The sequence below is a fragment of the Oncorhynchus mykiss genome, chromosome 28 (genome assembly GCF_057628025.1).
Source record: "Oncorhynchus mykiss isolate SJ-2025 chromosome 28, ASM5762802v1, whole genome shotgun sequence".
Lineage (NCBI taxonomy): Eukaryota > Metazoa > Chordata > Actinopteri > Salmoniformes > Salmonidae > Oncorhynchus > Oncorhynchus mykiss.
In genome coordinates this window covers 7743413-7763264 of record NC_143049.1, presented here as the reverse complement: position 1 = coordinate 7763264, position 19852 = coordinate 7743413, and the positions used below count along the sequence as shown (strand labels likewise).

The window sequence follows — 19852 nt, the reverse complement described above, 5'->3', positions numbered from 1 at the left end:
GTGAATAATATATATTGTTATGAAATGATCCAGAATGTATATGAAAATGAAGCTTTTACATAAATTAGTGAAGCCCTTGGAAATTCACATTCACTATTATTTTCCATCGTTATTTTTTCAATATCTAAAATGGCCTCCTACACCTGTAAGTTAGGAGATCAAAACAAAAGTGTCAATAGGGCTTTGCTTAGAACTTCTGCATTCTATTTCAACATATAACTTATTAATTATCCTATATCCTGTGTGTTTGGTGCAATTAATCAGAATTCAAGGCCAACTTGATGCAAAATGAAAACAAGTTGATTACAAGAACATAAACAAACTGTACCTACAACAAATTAATAGTAAACCAATCACGTATCATTAAAACGATATATCTTTCCGGAAAGGTAGCGAACCTGAGTGAAATGTCCATCATCATGATTTAACAGCTTTGCTCTCCATCGATAAAGTTCAAAGCTTCAAAAGCCAGTTTTTTTGCACATTGAGCCAGTTGCCAAATTTCTCTCAGATTTGTCCACAGACATTATTAGGGTATTTTTATTTATTTAAATGTTTGAACCTTTATTTAACCAGATGTGATCATTCTAAGAGACTGAAGCAGTGATTTGTCCTTTGCTTAAAACGTCGTAATGTGACACAATGTGCTTAAATGCTGAACTCAACTTTGCTGTGTTGCTTTAAACCAAAGGGTTGGATCTCAGTGACAAACTGGAAATGGTTTCAACTCTCTATGCTACAGTACATCCAATAAATAAAAAGTGTATTCTCTCATCATAGAACAGGGAACAGGGTAACATACAGTTTACATACAGAACACACCCAAACGAGAGAAGCATCAAACCTTACGAAACATCACACAAACACACAAACACATACAGCAAAATCTCCCTTCGCATTGTCACCCGTAATCATTTCAGTCCTTGTATTTACATGGCAGTTTATTTCTGATTAGCTGTCTTCCCCCTCATATGGCATACATTCAGCAAGAGAAGGCTTGAAGCACACCAGGGTTAGAATAACTTAAATATTTATCTTCAAAGTCACAACCCGCCACAGCCTTGAATTGATGAATTATTGAGGAATAAATTATTATTGTCGTACAGACATTCGTGGAGTTTTGGACTCGAAGCAGCTGCTCTTGCTCAATATACTGTACATACAACACCAAACTCACACAGATGAAGATATACTTTTCCTTTTCTTCTGCCCCACCCCATTTCCCATTGGCATGCATTCTGTCGATTAGTTAGTCTTGCTTTACAACGTACAATATTACTTTAAAATGTCATTTAAAATGACAGTTTGGGGACTTGTTTTTCATAACTCCATTCTGAAATCCGCAGGTGACCTTGAACAGGTTTGAAACCAGTCTGCCTCATTTGATCCACAAAAAAACTACATCCACTCACTTCCTGTGACATTTTAGGTTAAGGTAACAATATGGTCGCTGGACTACAATATCTCAACTAGTGAAGCCACGGCAGCTGCTGATTCTTTAAGGTTTCACAGTAAAAAAACAAACATATACACTATATATACAGTGGGGCAAAAAAGTATTTAGTCAGCCACCAATTGTGCAAGTTCTCCCACTTAAAAATATGAGAGAGGCCTGTAATTTTCATCATAGGTACACTTCAACTATGACAGACAAAATGAGAAAAAAATCACATTGTAGGATTTTTAATGAATTTATTTGCAAATTATGGTGGAAAATAAGTATTTGGTCAATAACAAAAGTTTATCTCAATACTTTGTTATATACCCTTTGTTGGCAATGACAGAGGTCAAAAGTTTCCTGTAAATCTTCACAATGTTTTCACACACTGTTGCTGGTATTTTGGCCCATTCCTCCATGCAGATCTCCTCTAGAGCAGAGATGTTTTGGGGCTGTTGCTGGTCAACACGGACTGCCCGGGCGGTGTGTTTGGGATCATTGTCATGCTGAAAGACCCAGCCACGTTTCATCTTCAATGACCTTGCTGATGGAAGAAGGTTTTCACTCGAAATCTCACGATACATGGCCCCATTCATTCTTTCCTTTACACGGATCAGTCGTCCTGGTCCCTTTGCAGAAAAACAGCCCCAAAGCATGTTTCCACCCCCATGCTTCACAGTAGGTATGGTGTTTTTTGGATGCAACTCAGCATTCTTTGTCCTCCAAACACGACGAGTTGAGTTTTTACCAAAAAGTTATATTTTGGTTTCATCTGACCATATGACATTCTCCCAATCTTCTTCTGGATCATCCAAATGCTCTCTAGAAAACTTCAGACGGGCCTGGACATGTACAGGCTTAAGCAGGGGGACACGTCTGGCACTGCAGGATTTGAGTCCCTGGCGGCGTAGTGTGTTACTGATGGTAGGCTTTGTTACTTTGGTCCCAGCTCTCTGCAGGTCATTCACTAGGTCCCCCCGTGTGGTTCTGAGATTTTCGTTCTTGCGATCATTTTGACCCCACGGGGTGAGATCTTGCGTGGAGCCCCAGATCGAGGGAGATTATCAGTGGTCTTGCATGTCTTCCATTTCCTAATAATTGCTCCCACAGTTGATTTCTTCAAACCAAGCTGCTTACCTATTGCAGATTCAGTCTTCCCAGCCTGGTGCAGGTCTACAATTTTGTTTCTGGTGTCCTTTGACAGCTCTTTGTTCTTGGCCATAGTGGAGTTTGGAGTGTGACTGTTTGAGGTTGTGGACAGGTGTCTTTTATACTGATAACATGTTCAAACAGGTGCCATTAATACAGGTAACGAGTGGAGGACAGAGGAGCCCCTTAAAGAAGAAGTTACAGGTCTGTGAGATCCAGAAATCTTGCTTGTTTGTAGGTGACCAAATACTTATTTTCCACCATCATTTGCAAATAAATTCATTAAAAATCCTACAATGTGATTTTCTGTTTTTTTTCCCCTCATTTTGTCTGTCATAGTTGAAGTGTACCTATGATGAAAATTACAGGCCTCTCTCATCTTTTTAAGTGGGAGAACTTGCACAATTGGTGGCTGACTAAATACTTTTTTGCCCCACTGTATGTATACAGTAGCAGTCCAAAATTTGGACACACCTACTCATTCAAGGGTTTTTCTTTATTTGTACTATTTTCTACATTATAGAATAATAGTGAAGACATCAAAACTATGAAATAACACATATGGAATCATGTAGTAACCAAAAAGTGTTAAGCAAATCAAATATAACCACACATGCGGAGATAATCCGTTCACCTACTCTGCGTCTCACAAAGACACGGCGGTTGGAAACAAAAATCTCAAATTTCTTTGCAGCAATTCGACCATGAAGGCCTGATTCGTGCAGTCTCCTCTGAACAGTTGATGTTGAGATGTGTATGTTACTTGAACTCTGTGAATCAGCCATTTCTGAGGCTGGTAACTAATGAACATATCCTCTGCAGCAGAGGTAACTCTGGGTTTTCCTTTCCTGTGGTGGTCCTCATCATAGCGCTTGATGGTCTTTGCGACATTAATGTCTTCAAGTAATGATGAACTGTCATTTCCCTTTGCTTATTTGAGCTGTTTTTGCCATAATATGGACTTGGTCTTTTACCAAATAGGGCTATCTTCTGTATACCACCTCTACCTTGTCACAACACAGCTAACACATTAAGAAGGAAAGAAATTCCACAAATGGACACCTGTTAATTGAATTGCATTCCAGGTGAATACCTCATGAAGCTGGTTGAGAGAATTCCAAGAGTGTGCAAGCTGTCATAAATGCAAACGGTGGCTACTTTGAAGAATCTCAAATCTCAAATATATTTAGATTTGTTTAACACTTTTTTGGTTACTACATGATTCCATATGTGTTATTTCATACTGTCGAAGTCTTCACTATTATTCTAAAATGTAGAAAATAGTAAAAATAAAGAAAAACCTTTTAATGGGTGGGTGTGTCCAAACTTTTGACTGGTACTGTATATGGCCAGTTGATTTGGTACAACCATCTAGTACAGGGTCAGACCCTGCTTTGCCTCCAGGACAGCCTGAATTCTTCAGTGCAAGAAAACGTTGCTCAATTGGTATCAAGCGACCTACCATGTGCCAGGAAAAAATTCCCCTCTCCATTACACCACTGCCACCCGCCTGTACCATTTACACTAGGCAAAATGGGGCCATGGATTTATGCTGCTTAGCCAAATCCTGACTCTGCCATCAGCATGACGCAATAGAATTCGTCGGACCAGGCAATGTTTTTCCAGTCCTCAATATTGTCCAGTGTTGGTGATCGCATGCCCACTGTTTTTAGCTGATAGGACTGGAACCCAGCGTGGTCGTCTGCTGCAATAGCCCATCCGTGACAAGAACCGACGAGTTGTGCTTTCCGAGATGCCATTCTGCAAACCACTGTTGTACTGCACTGATATATGCCTGTTTGTGGCCCGCCTGTTAGCTTGCACGATTCTTGGCATTCTCCTTCGACCTCTCATCAACGAGCTGTTTTTGCCCACAGGACTGCCGCTGACTGGATGTTTTTTATTTGGCACACCATTCTCTGTAAAAACCTGGACACTGAAAAGCCACGCTCAAGGTAGCTTAGGTAACTTGTGTTGCCTATTCTAACATTCAATCAAACAGTAACTGAATGCCTCGATGGCTGTCTGCCTGCTTCATATAACAAGGCCATGTGACTCACTGTCTGTAGGAGCGAACCATTTTGGTGAACAGGGTGGTGTACCTAATATACTGGCCACTGAGTGTTTATACATATAGGCGGGGTAAGTGTATTGCAGAATTATATTGCATGTATTAATCAATACACCTGGATGAAAACAAGCAAGTATACAGTTTGGGTTGTTTGCGATGGTTCTTTTTGATAAAGCGCTGACAATTTACCACCATTTTTGCCTCCAGTGTCACGATATGTATATTTCTGCCAACATGACAAGTGGATATCTTCCCAGACACATTTAGCTGAACAGAAAAGCTGTGAAATATTGCCTGTGCCATTGCCAGCAAATCCAACCAACCATGCCTGACAAAGCAGTGTAAAGATATGAGTACACATGTCAGCTCTCTTGGAAAAACCGAATGGAACCAAAAACATGCATACCAACTCTCTCTCTCTCACACACACACACACACACACACACACATATATATATATATATATATATATACACACACAAACCAAATTTATGGCTTCTAAACTTGGAATCAAGGCAGTTAAATAAATGGCATTTTCTTCTGGATCTCTTTTTTAGTTGATACAGACACAACCAAACTTCGTGTTCAAGCTCAACTTTGGTTTAGAATAGATACAATGAAGATATTATCTTTCGGTCATTTTTTTTTACTATTTCAACTATTTACATATCGATGTAAGATCGACCAGCGGTCTAAAACACTATTTTAAACAATGTGAAGAGCAATGTATTTATTTTTGCTACAACAGCGTATACAGAAAAAAAGGACACCCAAAAACACGTTCTGAAAGCGTAAAATGTCATCATTGTCCTTTGATTCAAGTCCCTGATTTTTCGTTTTTAAGTCCAGCTCCTGCAAGATTGCGCTGTATGGATTCTACACAGTATGCAACAGTTTCTTTCTCGATATCTTTACAGTAAAGACAGCAATATAGGTGTTTGGAAGCAGTGTAAGGGGTGCTACTAAGAATAAAGGTGCTGGCACAGTAGAACAGTCCAGTCTAACCTTTGTTAAACTAGTTTAATTGTTTGGACTCACACGAGTCACAGAGTTCCTCTTTCCTCTTTGTTGACTCTGACCGACACACAAGACATTCCTTATGAATGACTGACGATGTGGCCCGTATTCTGTCGGCCATGTCGGTAAGGAAGCCAACCAGTCAGGCAGAGTTTTAGATTCACCTACGTAAAGGCCTCTATCCTGCACCTGTCAAAGGGTCACAAGTTAGAAGACAGCCGGCTCCGGGCTGAGTCTAACTCCGGTAGGCTATCGATCAAATCCTTGTTGGGGACCCCAGAGTCCGGGATCCCCGACCCAGCTGCCACCACAGCCGCCCCCATCCCGGGTGCTCCTGGGGGAGGAGTAGAGGCGAAAGCCACACGCTGTGGAGCTCCCGTGGGTCTTCCCTCAACCTGGACCCCCACCCCGGAGGGCCCCGGCTGGCTAGGGTGAGTGGGCTGAGGAGGGCCGATGGAGGTGGAGGAGGCATGGGTGGATGGGTGGGTGGATTGGGGAGGGCTAGGGGTGACGGCAGGGGTTCCTTCCTGAGGGAGGGAGAGCTGGGAGGAGGAGAGGGCACGGGCGTCTTGGCTCAGGGTGCCCGAGTGGAGGGAGTGGGTGCTCTTGTGCGAGGAGGGCCTCTGGATGGTGTGTGTGGGACTGGGAACATGGTGCTGCACCAGGGACAGCTGAGACCCAGAGGGCCCTGCTCCTCCCATGTACTGGAATGTCCGTCCCTGGTGCGTCAGAGGGCTCTGGACTGGTGGGCAGGAGATAGCCGACCCAAACGCCCCTGTTGCATGAGCCATCTGGGGTGGCTGGGACTGGAGAGGGGATGCGGAGACTGGGCTCTGAGACAGGCTATGGACCACCTGAAACCTCCGCAACATGCGGGGGGACTGCAGCGTCCCTGACCCCGAACCAGACGCCATCCCCAGCCCCATCGGACCTGGCCCCATCGGGCCAGTCCCCATACCCATCGGCATACCCATCAGCCCCATCCCTGGCATCCCCATTCCCCCCATCGGCCCCATCCCCTGGGGGCAGAAGCTCATGGCCACAGCCTGCTGGAGGCTGGCGAGGGCCCCAGCCCCGGAAGGGCCTGCAGGGGAGAACATGCCCCCGGGGACAGAGGAAGTCATGGACATGGTGCGGGGTCTCTGGAGGTCCACCAGTTTGACCATCTCACGGTCGTACTTGACGATCTCCTGGATCATCTCATTCTCATGGTTGTTGAAGACGCCGGAGTTGAGGTCGTGCTGCACTTTGTGCATCAGAATGGTATTCTTCTTGCCTGTGATGAAGGGAGGAGGGGGAGAATAGTAGAACATGATGAGGTAGAGGAAAGAGGAGAAGTAGGGGTAACAAATTAAGAGATAAGGGGGGGGGGGATAACATACAGCACCTTCAAACTTGGTATATTTTGGGGCAAGAAGCAATGCACAAGGAAAATACTGAAAACAAGAGGGTCATAGTGTCACTTTATCAATTAACACTGTCCTATAGTGTGCTGAAGCCGCAGCATTACTCAACTGACTGCCTGGGATAGAGATCTTATTCATAGATTAGTTTGCATCTGCTACTTCTTAGAGGGCGTAAAACATAAAAAGACAGAACATAAAGGTAAAATAAAAAAACATTGATATCAATACGTAACATTAGGATCTAATATGAATATGAAGTATCAATATAGATAGTGTCATATTTCAAGCCTTGTTTTTATCCTCTTCCAGCTTGTGAAAATAACAGGTGGATCCACTTAATAAATCTGTACCAGGTCTCGATTATTTGGAACACTGATGTATCTGGCAAACAGTGGGGACTGCAGCATCTGTGGCAAGGTTATTATAGTAAACTATAACTGAAACTAAAAATAAAAATGGCTTGTGCACAACAATCACTAGCTATCACCAGCTAACATGGAAAAAATTGTCTAGGTAGCCAACTTGATTCTTCTTACATGTACTACTAGTTTTAAAAAAGTATTAAAATGCATTGGAGAGTTTCCTTCAACCATATTTTTTTTGTAGCAGTCTCAGCAATATTCCTTTTAAAATCAAGCCACAATGGAATTGACTTTATAATTTAAACCTGACCTAGAACCTGACCCATTATAGAACCTGACCACCTTATGTATTACTGCATCCCAGTGGCAAGAAGTAACACAAACAAACTATACAAAACAATGCCTCACACACATGCTTTCTATCCTTAACACTAAGACTTAAACTGAAATGAAGTAGTATAAAAAACAAAACATAAATATTTTGATATAACTAAAACTGAATAAAAACTAGCAGATCAGGTCTGAAAACAAACAAAGCTAACAATTTCAAAAACGGATGCAAATAAAAAACGAATATAAAAACATATATTAACCTTTATATATAACCTTTATAACATATTAACCTTTACCTGTGGAACCACCTGGGTACCACTAGCATGAAAACTGCTATCACACAGGTAGTTTCTTTCTCTCTTTTAAGAGAGAGAAGCAGTACAACTAAGGTCTTATTTAACTACTTTAAAATGCATCCTTCCTTCCTCCCGTAGTTATCACTGATCGAACACAAATGGATGGTGAAAGCAACGATTCCACAGCTTTCATAGACCCAGTAATGTCAGACCAGTGATGACTTTGAGGAAGGACGCAAGCAAGGTGCATTGGTACAGGGCCCAGAGCTCTCTTCAGTACCTATGCGGTCCAGTCGGTCGATGGCCACTGTCTCAAAGGCCCGTCTCATCATGGGGTATTCCTCCAGAACCTCATTGAAGTTGTCCACAGACAGAGAGTAGAGACGACAGTATGTCTCCGCTCTAACACTGGCAGTACGCCGACCACGTGTCAGCAAACAGATCTCTGGAAAAGGGAAACAGGGTCAGGAGACACAGAGATAGAGCAACATGTGGCAGAGATACAATATAATAATGTTATATTTAATTATGTTTCAAATATACTGTAGAAACCACACTGCATCTGTTCAACTACCAGCCATCTGGGATTGTCTTACACTTCCAAAAAGTACCCCAACACACAAAGCACTTCATCATTTGAGAACATGGTAATAGAGTACAAAGATGTAAGGCAAAACACAGGAGGCACTAAATATGAATTGTTTGCTGAATTATATTTAATTCTGTGTGTGTTGTGGTTCAGGCCCATACCTCCAAAGTAGGAGCCATCAGAGAGCTTCATTCCCAGGGTTCCCTTAGTGATGACATTACAGACTCCATGCTGGATAAAGTACATCTTCTTGCCGATGGTGCCCTCTCTGATAATGTAATCACGGGGCTGGAAGACCTCGAAGCGGAGCATGATCAACATGGCTGTCACAAAGTTGGGCTCTGCGTTGGCGAACAGTGGCATGGATGCCACCAGTTTACGGCAGTTGAAATTTACAATTTCCTTAAGATAGACATAGTTTGTTAGTAATGTTTGTGTGCATGTTTGTGCATGTCCAGGCAGGGACTAAGGGACTTACCTCTCTGAGTGGTTCATTCAGCTCTTCCAGGATGCTCTCTTCATCAAACATCTTCCCCTGGTACCGGTGCTCGTAATAATCATGGATTTTCTGTCGGAAGTCAGCCGGCAGCTTGTGGAAGGACATATACTGCTCCACTTGTTTGTACTGTAGAGAGAAAGAGAGAGGGATAGGAGGAGAGAGATTGAACGAGTGAATAAAGTAGTGAAGTCACTTACACTACCTCAAAGTCAACACGGAGCTTAAACTTCCACCATTCGATTTTAAAATGACTGGATTTAAATTTTTCGGGAAAAATAATAACAAGAGGTGGGTAGACAGGCCCGTTGCAAACAAAGAGCTGTTCATTTCAGCCACGCGATCAGGGCACCATCAAAGGCAAAGGGACATATTCCTGTGTACTATTGAGGGAAATTTGCTTGATGTTTGAAACCCACTGAAAGTGGACAAAACATGAAAATGAGCAAAGGACCAAAACTAGCCCATTTATTCAGCTAATCAATACCAAGCAATCAAACATTATGGTTGAACTGCTGCTGCAGCAGTTTGCCCATTACTAAAGTGGATGCCAGACCGACCACGGTGAAAACTAAGGGCCTGTTTTCACAGATGAAGCATACCATGCTTCATGGCAAAGCTTTTTTAGTCTAGGACTAGTGCTTTTTATACTAGGACTGGACTTAATCTGTGTCTGGGAAACCAGAGCAGACCAACTCTAAATCAATGAAGTGTATCAGGTGGTGTATAACTGGCAACCCTCCTCAGGATGCCAGCCTGGCAGTCAGGAAGAAATTGCTGGAGTTGTAAAAGCTGTAGAGCTCTAAGAGATAGAGAGATTACTCTTATGTCAGGCCCTGTGCAATTCAGCCGTCTCACAAACATACCACTCCACCCAGCACTCATAAAGCCTTCACAAACATAACACAGGCTTGGATCTTAACCGGCACTGACACACTAAAACACACACCCCACAAACATACTTTTTTCCTTCCCTTTTGTCTCAAACCATTAAAGATTCACAAAAACAGAATCTAATTCATCATTTAGGAACCAAACAGAAAACAAAATATTATCTTCAGCAGAAGATGCTGGCAACCAATAATATTGTCAGCAAACTGTTTATCCCATTATCCCCCCTAGCAGGAGGACAAGCATAAATGTAGTCACTCTTTTTGTTAACATGACATGGGTGTGGGTGTGTGTGTGTGTGTGTGTGTGAGGGTGGGGGGTGGGGGGGGGGGGTGTTAACCTTGATATCTGCAAAAGGAGCCAGGGCCCTTAGAAACACTTACAGGGCCTCCTTTTAAGGTCAAGTAATAGAGCGTTAATAACTGCCTTATTCATAATCTATTAACGATCTATTACTAAACGGTAGTACCGTAAAGGTTTACCAAACCCCGTTTGACCCTGCTCTGGTTTCTACCATATCAAGGAACTGAACAGCTATATAACTCTAACAAGCTCAGTTGAATAATTAAAATGCAAAATAAAGAAGTGACATCTCCCATCGGTGAGGAACGCTCTGCTCCTCTAAATGAAGGCGTTACGTAATGAGACACTTCAGATGCGTAAGTGCTGCTGCTCTCTGACAGGCAGACGGGGTGCTGAACTGAAGGTGTGGTGGCGTAGGTGTTGCTGAGAGAAACAGCCCAGGACCTAATGGTGATGCTGACAGGCTAGCCATCACAACAACTGGTCCTGGTGAGGATGCCTGAGACACATAGGGCTCTGGTCAAATAAAGGGAATAAGGTGCCATTTCAGCAGCCAGTGTTCCCATACTGATGAGAACATAGAACTATACTGTTCTTGCTATTCCATTTCTATCATACATACCAGTAGTCATATTATTTACATGATCTCTGTAATTACCACCCCAAATATGGATTATACCAAGAAAACATGATGTTCAATTGAATAGTGGTATCCCATGGTGCTAAAAATGTCAATTGCATGAGTATTTTAAGTGGCTAATGGTACTTAAATACCCACCCCATACTACTACTCCTTGGCTCAGTTGATCATAAGAGGCAATTTATGCTTGATCGGAAAATGTGGTCGGAGGTGCCGTATGGAGGGTGTGACGCAATTGCAGAGCCTCCAGAGGCACGCAGAAGCCAAATCGAGCACAGTACCACATCGCTGTGCGCTGTAACAATGCAGAGGGCTCCGTATAGCTCCGCATTGACATGATTGGTTGACGGTAGGTCTTCCTTCACAACAGCTCTGCACTGCTCGGCGAAGCGCAAGAAGTATGAATGCCCTGACTTATGCAGAGGCCATATCACCGTAAATGCTGCACGACCAATGTAGACATTGGATTGACCATGCAGCGCCTTTAAACCTTATTTCTCTCTGCCCTTTCTGATTGGTGGATGATGATAGAGGTCAGAGGTCAAACCAGACTCAAGGGATTTAGACTTTTAAATACAGCAGAATGAGTCAGCAGAACACTATCTGTTTGGCTGCTGATTGGCTAAAATAGCTGCGGTTTAAAGACATGCATTTGAAAAACATGTCCGAGTGCCAGATAGATTTTTACAACCTGACAGTTCTCTAATGTGATTGAGAAATGAGACAAAGGGTTAGCCTATATGTCACAGCACCCGGAGGGGGACTGACAAACATCCAAAGACGGTCGAAATGACGTTCATTTTCTGTGTGTCACTTTGATGGGCATCTACAGTGGATTCGTAAAGTATTCAGACCCTTTGACTTTTTCCACATTTTGTTAAGTTACAGCCTTATGTTAAAATGTATTAAATTGTTTTTTCCCCTCATCAATCCACACACAATACACCATAATGCCAAAGCAAAAAATGTTTTTTAGAAATTTGACCAAATCTATTAAAATTGGAAAATGGAAATAAACTATTTACATAAGTATTCAGACCCTTTACTCAGTATTTTTTGAAACACCTTTGGCAGTGACTACAGCCTTGAGTCTTCTTGGGTATGACGCTACAAGCTTGGCACACCTGTATTTGGGGAGTTACTCCCATTCTTCTCTGCAGGTCCTCTCAAGCTTTGTCAGGTTGGAAGGGGAGCGTCGCTGCACATCTATTTTTAGGTCTCCCCAGAGATGTTAGATCTGGTTCAAGTCCGCGATCTGGCTGGGCCACTCAAGGACATTCAGAGACTTATCCCAAAGCCACTCCTGCATTGTCTTGCTTCGTTGTATGCTTAGGGTCATTGTACTGTTGGAAGGTGAACCTCTGCCCCAGTTTTTGAGGTCATGAGCACTCTGGAGCAGCTTTCTGTCAAGGATCTCGTTGTACTTTGCTCCGTTCATCTTTCCATCAATCCTTACTAGTCTCCCAGTCCCTGCCGCTGAAAACAGAGAGAATTTTGTTTCTCATGGTCTGAGCGTTCTTTAGGTGCCTTTTGGCAAACTTCAAGCAGGCTGTCATGTGCCTTTTACTGATGAGTGACTTCCGTCTGGCCACTCTACCATAAAGGCCACAGAGGAACTCTGGAACTCTGTCAGAATGACAATCGGGTTCTTGGTCACCTCCCTGACCAAGGCCCCTCTCCCCTGATTGCTCAGTTTGGCCGGCGGCCAGCTCTAGGAAGAGTCTTGGTGGATCCAAACTTCTTACATTTAAGAATAATGTAGGCCACTTCGTTCTTGGGGACCTTCAATGCTGCAGACATTTCCTCAGATCTATGCCTTGACACAATCCTGTCTCGGATCTCTACGGACAATTCCTTCAACCTCATTGCTTGGTTTTTGCTCTGACATGCAATGTCAACATTGGGACCTTATATAGACAGGTGTGTCTCTTTCCAAATCATGTTCAATCAATTTAATTTCCCACAGATGGACTCCAATCAAGTTGTAGAATCATCTCAAGGATAATCAATGGAAACAGGATGCACCTGAGCTCAATTTTGAGTCTCATAGCAAAGGGTCTGAATGCGTATGTAAATAAGGTATTTCTGTTTTGAATTTCTTATAAGTTTGCTAACATTTCTAAAAACCTGTTTTTGCTTTGTCATTATGGGGAATATTGTATAGATTGATGAGGGAAAAATGTAATTCAATCCATTTTAGAATAAGGCTGTACCGTAACAAAATGTGGAAAAAGTCAAGAGGTCTGAATACTCTGTAAGCTGCAGCAAAACAGTTTGAGAGAGGACATCTTGATATGGTCTCAACATTGGCTTTCATGGATTTCTATTTAGCACTTGGTGGTGCAATGATTCTCCTTTCACTGTTGACAGCAAGATGGGGGATATTCTACCACTTTCACATCTACCCAGGGGTATACAATTGTGTGACACTGTTTATACCTTACAGTAAAACATAAAAAAACATCTTCCAATCTTCCATTTCCAATGGAAATAGATGGAAATAGGTTGTGTCAAATCCATTCATCACACATTATCTTGAAGCTGAACTCAACTCTCATGTCTGCTTCAGTGACATCAGTTACATGTACTTTAATTAAAGCTTTTTAATCTCAAACCCGACCAATGGCCTCCCCTCTTCCCTCTCTCCTCTCTACCCTTTCCTCTACCCTGGATTCTCGCTCCCCACCATGAGGAATTCTAATTTTGGTTCAGCGCGGACAGCCTTTCAGATGTAGAACTAATTAATCCATTCCAGCCTAAATCGCTTCATTATAATATATCTAGCAGAGAGAGAGAGGCTGGTGACAGCCAAGTCAAAGCCTGTCTCCCTGTCCCCCATGCCGGCAGAGGAGATTTGAGCAGTGGGTAAAACAACACACTTTAGCTTGTCAGAAACATTAAAGTCACCACAGCTGTGTTATAATTTGATTTTTAAGAAATCAGAAGAGGAAAATAACACAGATTCACACTGAGAGACCTAATGACCACAGGATGGTTGTCTGTGCAAGTATTTTCCTCCGTTGAATGGCTGAATTGTCACGCCCTGACCATGGTTTGCTTTGTATGTTCATATGTTTTGTTTGGTCAGGGTGTGATCTGAGTGGGCATTCTATGTTGTTTGTCTAGTTTGTCTGTTTCTGTGTTTGGCCTGATATGGTTCTCAATCAGAGGCAGGTGTTAGTCATTGTCTCTGATTGGGAACCATATTTAGGTCGCCTGTTTTGTCATTGTGGGTTGTGGGTGATTGCCTGTGTGTAGTTGCCTGTGTAAGCACGTGTTATCATAGCGTCACGTTCGTTTTGTTGTTTTTGTTTAAGTGTTCTTTGTGTTTTTCGTCATTCAATAAAATAATGGATTCACACCACGCTGCGCTTTGGTCCCGTCCATACGACGAACGTGACATGAATAGGTGTTCTATTCTAAGAGCTATACAGGTTCCAAAAGGATTCTTCGTCTGTCTCCATGGAATAACCCTTTTTAGTTCCAGGTAAAACTGTAGAAGGTAGAACCCTTTTGGGTAGAAAAGGGTTTGACATGGAACCCAAAAGGGTTCTTCTATGAGGACAGCCGAAGAGACCTTTTAGCTTCTCGGTAGCATATTTTTGTCTGAGAGTATATGCCATTTTAACATATACATACAGTACGTACTACTGCTGGCTACAGTAGAACCAGCCTCAGTTTGAGTAATGGAGGTGGTTAGTGACTCACTGAATGTGTCCGAGTAGACAGATCACTGCTGTGGCTGACGGATCCTCCATCCTCTTACATGCTTCAGCCAGGCAGCTTGGTCTGTGGAAGACCTGTGCTTATCACTAAGCTACTATAATATCAGAGTCTAAGTCTAGAGTTATATGGTACAGCAGGGGTGACCAATCCTACACTAGCACACCTGATTAATCCAATGACATTTGCCTGATTCATTGGATTAGGTGTTTCAATGCTGGGCTGGAACAAAACTCTGCACCTACTGTATCTCTCCAGGACCAGGATTGGCTAGTAGTGGCCATCACTGTGCTACAGCACAAACCCACATAGACAGACAGACTGACTCAGTATTTAGTATTTTATTAGGATCCCCATTAGCTGTTGTCAAGGCAGCACCAACTCTTCCGGGTCAGCAGAGGGAGGATGTTTAAACAACACACTCGGTAATAGTTTGAGGCATAGCAAATTCCCCTGACAGCGAGCAGCTTCACTGGCCTGGCAGTTTCTTCTCTGGACATTTTAATAAAGCCAACGTCATCCTCAGCTCAGGGACCATAATCCCACGAGGAGTAGAGTTGCGGAAAAAACTGACAACAGATCACAAGGAGAGAGAGAGTTTCTGTATTGATCTGGCCTCACTGCAATGCATGGCTGAGTGAATGACAACGATGCAGAAGGATTAGAGAGTAATACAAATAAAATACACCCGTACACACCAATTAAAGAGTTATTACAACTCTATTACAAATCTTTAATTCTGTTCTTTTCACCGTGAGGACTTTAATTTGTCTACCAGTGTAAACGTACTTCCTGAAGAACTTTGAGATGGAAGTACATTTGCGCTGGGAGGCAGAAATTCCAAAACACCAACATTCTGATATGTCATCGCTGTATTAGTATTCACCCTGCCTCTCTTCCATCTGCTCTGTCTGATTTCCTTAATACTTTGTCTGTTGTAAACCCTGTCACTGTCTGCTGTCCGGAGGTTCAGTAAAAGCGGCCACTACCATCGATCTCGTGAGAGCAGGGGCAAGTGTTATGATTTAGAACTAGGTTATTACATTCAGGAAATGAAAAGGAGCATTGCCGTAACAGAGGATCTTCCCAGAAAAGAATGACTATCATTGTTCCGACATCTCTGACTATGCCCAAAAATCGCATATCGCACATGGAACGCTTACGTAGACGAGGTAAGAGATTTCGAACCCTCTATAGCCCACAGGTCTCCTCCTCTTCCTTGACTCCTATACCACTCACTTGGCTCCCTGTAGCAGCCAGTTAGCACTGCACCTTTCAAGGACACAGCCACCAGTGAGAGAGAGAGGGAGAGAGAGAGAGAGAGAGAGAGAGAGGAGACAAAAAAAGCAGGGCGATATTAAGAGATGGAAGGAGAGAGAGAGAGGAGTAGACAGACAGAAAAGAGGAAAACGGAGAAGAAGATGGAGAAGGAGAGCTAGAAGGGATTCACAGAGAGAGATTAGCAGAATGGGATGAGAGTGACAGCGTATGTGTGTGTGTGGTGTGTGTGTGTGTGTGTGTGTGTGTGTGTGTGTGTGTGTGTGTGTGTGTGTGTGTGTGTGTGTGTGTGTGTGTGTGTGTGTGTGTGTGTGAGAGAGAGAGAGCGAGCGAGAGAGTGGGAGAGGCAGGGAAAGGCAATCAAGTATGAGAGAGAGAGAAACGGAAGAGGGGACCAATGTCAGAACAACATTGGCGGCAGGACACACAGGTCTGCTGTCTCATCAATTCTGCTGCTGGGTGGGGGGACGTCATATCACTACCGCCCACCCTACCTCCCCCTCCTCTCCCACATCTGCCACCCTCCCTTATCCCCCCCCCAACCCCCTTCCTCCTCTGCCAGCCCCAGCCCACGGCGAATTGGCGCTACCTGGGCGAACACACCCGCTCACTCTGATTGGCTGCTGAGAGGCAGTAACACTCCCCCATCTCCCCAGCCACAGAGACTCTGCTTGGAGACAGCCAGGCTGCTGAGCTGCTCACGCTGCGTTGTGTTGCTATCGCTGCTGCTAACACCAGGCAACACTACTCAATAACACTACAGTTTACGGCTCTGCAGGTATTTACCTGGGATTTACAGAGAAACTATATGACGCTAAAATACTATACTACAGGTGCTTTCTGGTACCAACAGGTAACTGCCAAAATAAAGGAAACACCAACATAGTGTCTTAATGGGGCGTTGGGGCACCACAAGCTGCCAGAACAGCTTCAATGGAATTTACAAGTGTCTTGAATATGGAGTGATTTCAGTGCCAACAGAAATTGTAGTTGAATTAGGGCGGCATCCTGGTAATAGTTGGTTTCCAGTAGTATTAGCTACTTCTACCCGTGGTCTGTTGCTCTCCGTCGGTTTCCACCGTTCGGAGTTACAATTGAATTGGAAGTTTACATACACCTTAGCCAAATACATTTAAACTCAGTTTTTCCCAATTCCATGTCATTTAATCCTAGTAAAAATCCCCTATTTTATGGCAGTTAGGATCACCACTTTATTTTAAGAATGTGAAATGTCAGAATAATAGTAGAGAGAATGATTTATTTCAGCTTTTATTTCTTTCATTACATTCCCAGTGGGGCAGAAATTGTTTAACTTGGGCCAAACATTTCGGGTAGCCTTCCACAAGCTTCCCACAATAGGTTGGGTAAATTGTGGCCCATTCCTCCTGACAGAGCTGGTGTAACTGAATCAGGTTTGTAGGTCTCCTTGCTCGCTAACGCTTTTCTAGTTCTGCCCACAAATATTCTACATGATTGAGGTTAGGGCTTTGTGATGGCAACTCCAATACCTTGACTTTTTTGTCCTTAAGCCATTTTGCCACAACTTTGGAAGTACAGTATGCTTGGGGTCATTGTCCATTTGGAAGAACCATTGGCGACCAAGCATTAACTTCCTCACTGATGTCCTGAGATGTTGCTTCAATATATCCACATCATTTTCCTGCCTCATGATGCTATCTATTTTGTGAAGTTCACCACTGCAGCAAAGCACCCCCACAACATGATGCTGCCACCCCCATGCTTCACGGTTGGGATGGTGTTATTCGGCTTGCAAGCCTCCCCCTTTTTCCTCCAAACATAACGATGGTCATTATGGCTAAACAGTTTTATTTTTGTTTCATCAGACCAGGGGACATTTCTCCAAAAAGAATGATCTTTGTCCCCATGTGCAGTTGCAAACCGTAGTATGACTTTATGGCAGTTTTGGAGCAGTGGCTTCTTCCTTGCTGAGCGGCCTTTCAGGTTATGTCGATATAGGACTTGTTTTACTGTGGATATGGATACTTTTGTACCGGTTTCCTCCAGCATCTTCATAAGGTCCTTTGCTGTTGTTCTGGGATTGATTTGCACTTTTCGCACCAAAGTACGTTCATCTCTAGGAGACAAAACGCGTCTCATTCCTGAGCGGTATGACGGCCGCGTGGTCCTATAGTGTTTATACTTGCATACTATTGTTTGTACAGATGAACGTGGCACCTTCAGGCATTTGCAAATTGCTCCCAAGGATGAACCAGACTTGTGTAGGTCTACAATTTTTTTCTGAGGTCTTGGCTGATTTCTTTTGATTTTGCCATGATATCAAGCAAAGAGGCACTGAGTTTGAAGGTAGGCCTTGAAATACATCCACAGGTACTCCTCCAATTGACTCAAATGATGTCAATTAGTCTATCAGAAACTTCTAAAGCCACGACATCCTTTTCTGTCATTTTCCAAGCTGTTTTAAGGCACAGTCAACTTAGTGTATGTAAACTTCTGACCTACTGGAATTGTGATACAGTGAATGATAAGTGAAATAATCTGTCTGTAAACAATTGTTGGAAAAATTACTTGCACAAAGTAGATGTCCTAACCGACTTGCCAAAACTATAGTTTGTTAACAGGAAATTTGTGGAGTGGTTGAAAAATGAGTTTTATTGACTCCAACCTAAGTGTATGTAAACTTCTGACTTCAACTGTAATTGTCTTGGAATGGCCTATTCAAAGCCCAGACCTCAATCCAATTGAGAATATGTGTCATGCCTTAAAGATTGCTGTACACCAATGGAACCTATCCAACTTGAAGGAGCTGGAGCAGTTTTGCCTTGAAGAATGGGCCTGTTGACCTAAAGCCTAGGCATTGGTCCTGTGACTTGTATGGGTCTGTTCAATGAGGAGGTCAAAGGTGGGTGAAGTGTAACAAAGGTGGTTCAATGAACACGCTTGTGTGATGAGTAAATTGACTTAGACCTGAATAGATTAATTGTCTGGTGCACAGGAGACCTGGTTTAGAACCCCATCAGTCAAACTAAACATGTCTTCATGTCTCAGCCAAGGTTGCTCATCACATAGCCTTTCGAGCCGCCTGATCCCACGAGCTTACATGAATGGTTCGCTATACATGGTAATCAGCCTGGTAATTACGAGGCTACTCATCACATGGATGGGTGACCAAACAACCTCTGTTGCACTCTCATTAAATGGGGTGCACAGATCCTTCTGCTTCTGTTTGCCACAGAAAGTGTTGTTGTTGTGCAGTAGGTCTCATTTTGAACCCAGTCACTTACAGTATATTGGCTCCGTGATCTCTGAGTATGAGGTCAAAGGGGGGCGAAATGGAACCAAAGTGGTTCGATGAACCTTGCTGGAGACTTGAAGACTTGCATTAGCTTCCTGGTCTAATCCCTATGGGCTTTGTCTATGTAGGCTATCTTTAGAAGGGCTGTGACAGGGCTATTCAACTATATTCTAATGGGGCCCAAGTTGCGTTTCATGTGACACTCCTTTCTATCGCGATCATCATAGAAGGGAACAAAACACAAATCCATGCTCCAGAGAGTCTTAGCTTTCAGGAATGCGGTCATAATAACTTATAGCCAAAGTGGTTCAAACGCCAGAGCCAAATTCATAGGAAAAAAAATATTAAACATGCCACATTGGCTTCAGAAACCGCCAGAAGCTTCTGGAGAGAGTGCTTGATTCTATCTGATCCCCTCTACCTTTCCTGGCTGGCAAAGTAGCAGGGCCCAGTTTGCCGATAGCGATGTAACTTAGGCTTTTGAGTATTTTAACAATGCATATTTCCTACAAAGTCCGAAGTTGCAACATGCGTTTCCCAAAAACACCATGCAGAGAGAACGGTCGCTAAGTGCATAGTTGGAGCA

General features: G+C 43.2%; 1 protein-coding gene across 1 annotated transcript in view; it reads right to left on the bottom strand.

The window, feature by feature from the left end:
• Positions 1-5373: 5373 nt before the first annotated feature.
• LOC110508407 (potassium/sodium hyperpolarization-activated cyclic nucleotide-gated channel 1-like) overlaps positions 5374-19852 on the bottom strand; it is a 59206-nt gene continuing 44727 nt past the window's right edge. The window contains exons 5-8 of the mRNA XM_021588920.3: positions 9140-9286; positions 8823-9063; positions 8353-8517; positions 5374-6951 (exon numbers count right to left, since the gene is read on the bottom strand). Coding sequence (XP_021444595.3) covers positions 5876-6951; positions 8353-8517; positions 8823-9063; positions 9140-9286 — 1629 coding nt within the window. The 3' untranslated portion in view covers positions 5374-5875. The remainder of the gene's footprint in view (positions 6952-8352; positions 8518-8822; positions 9064-9139; positions 9287-19852) is intronic.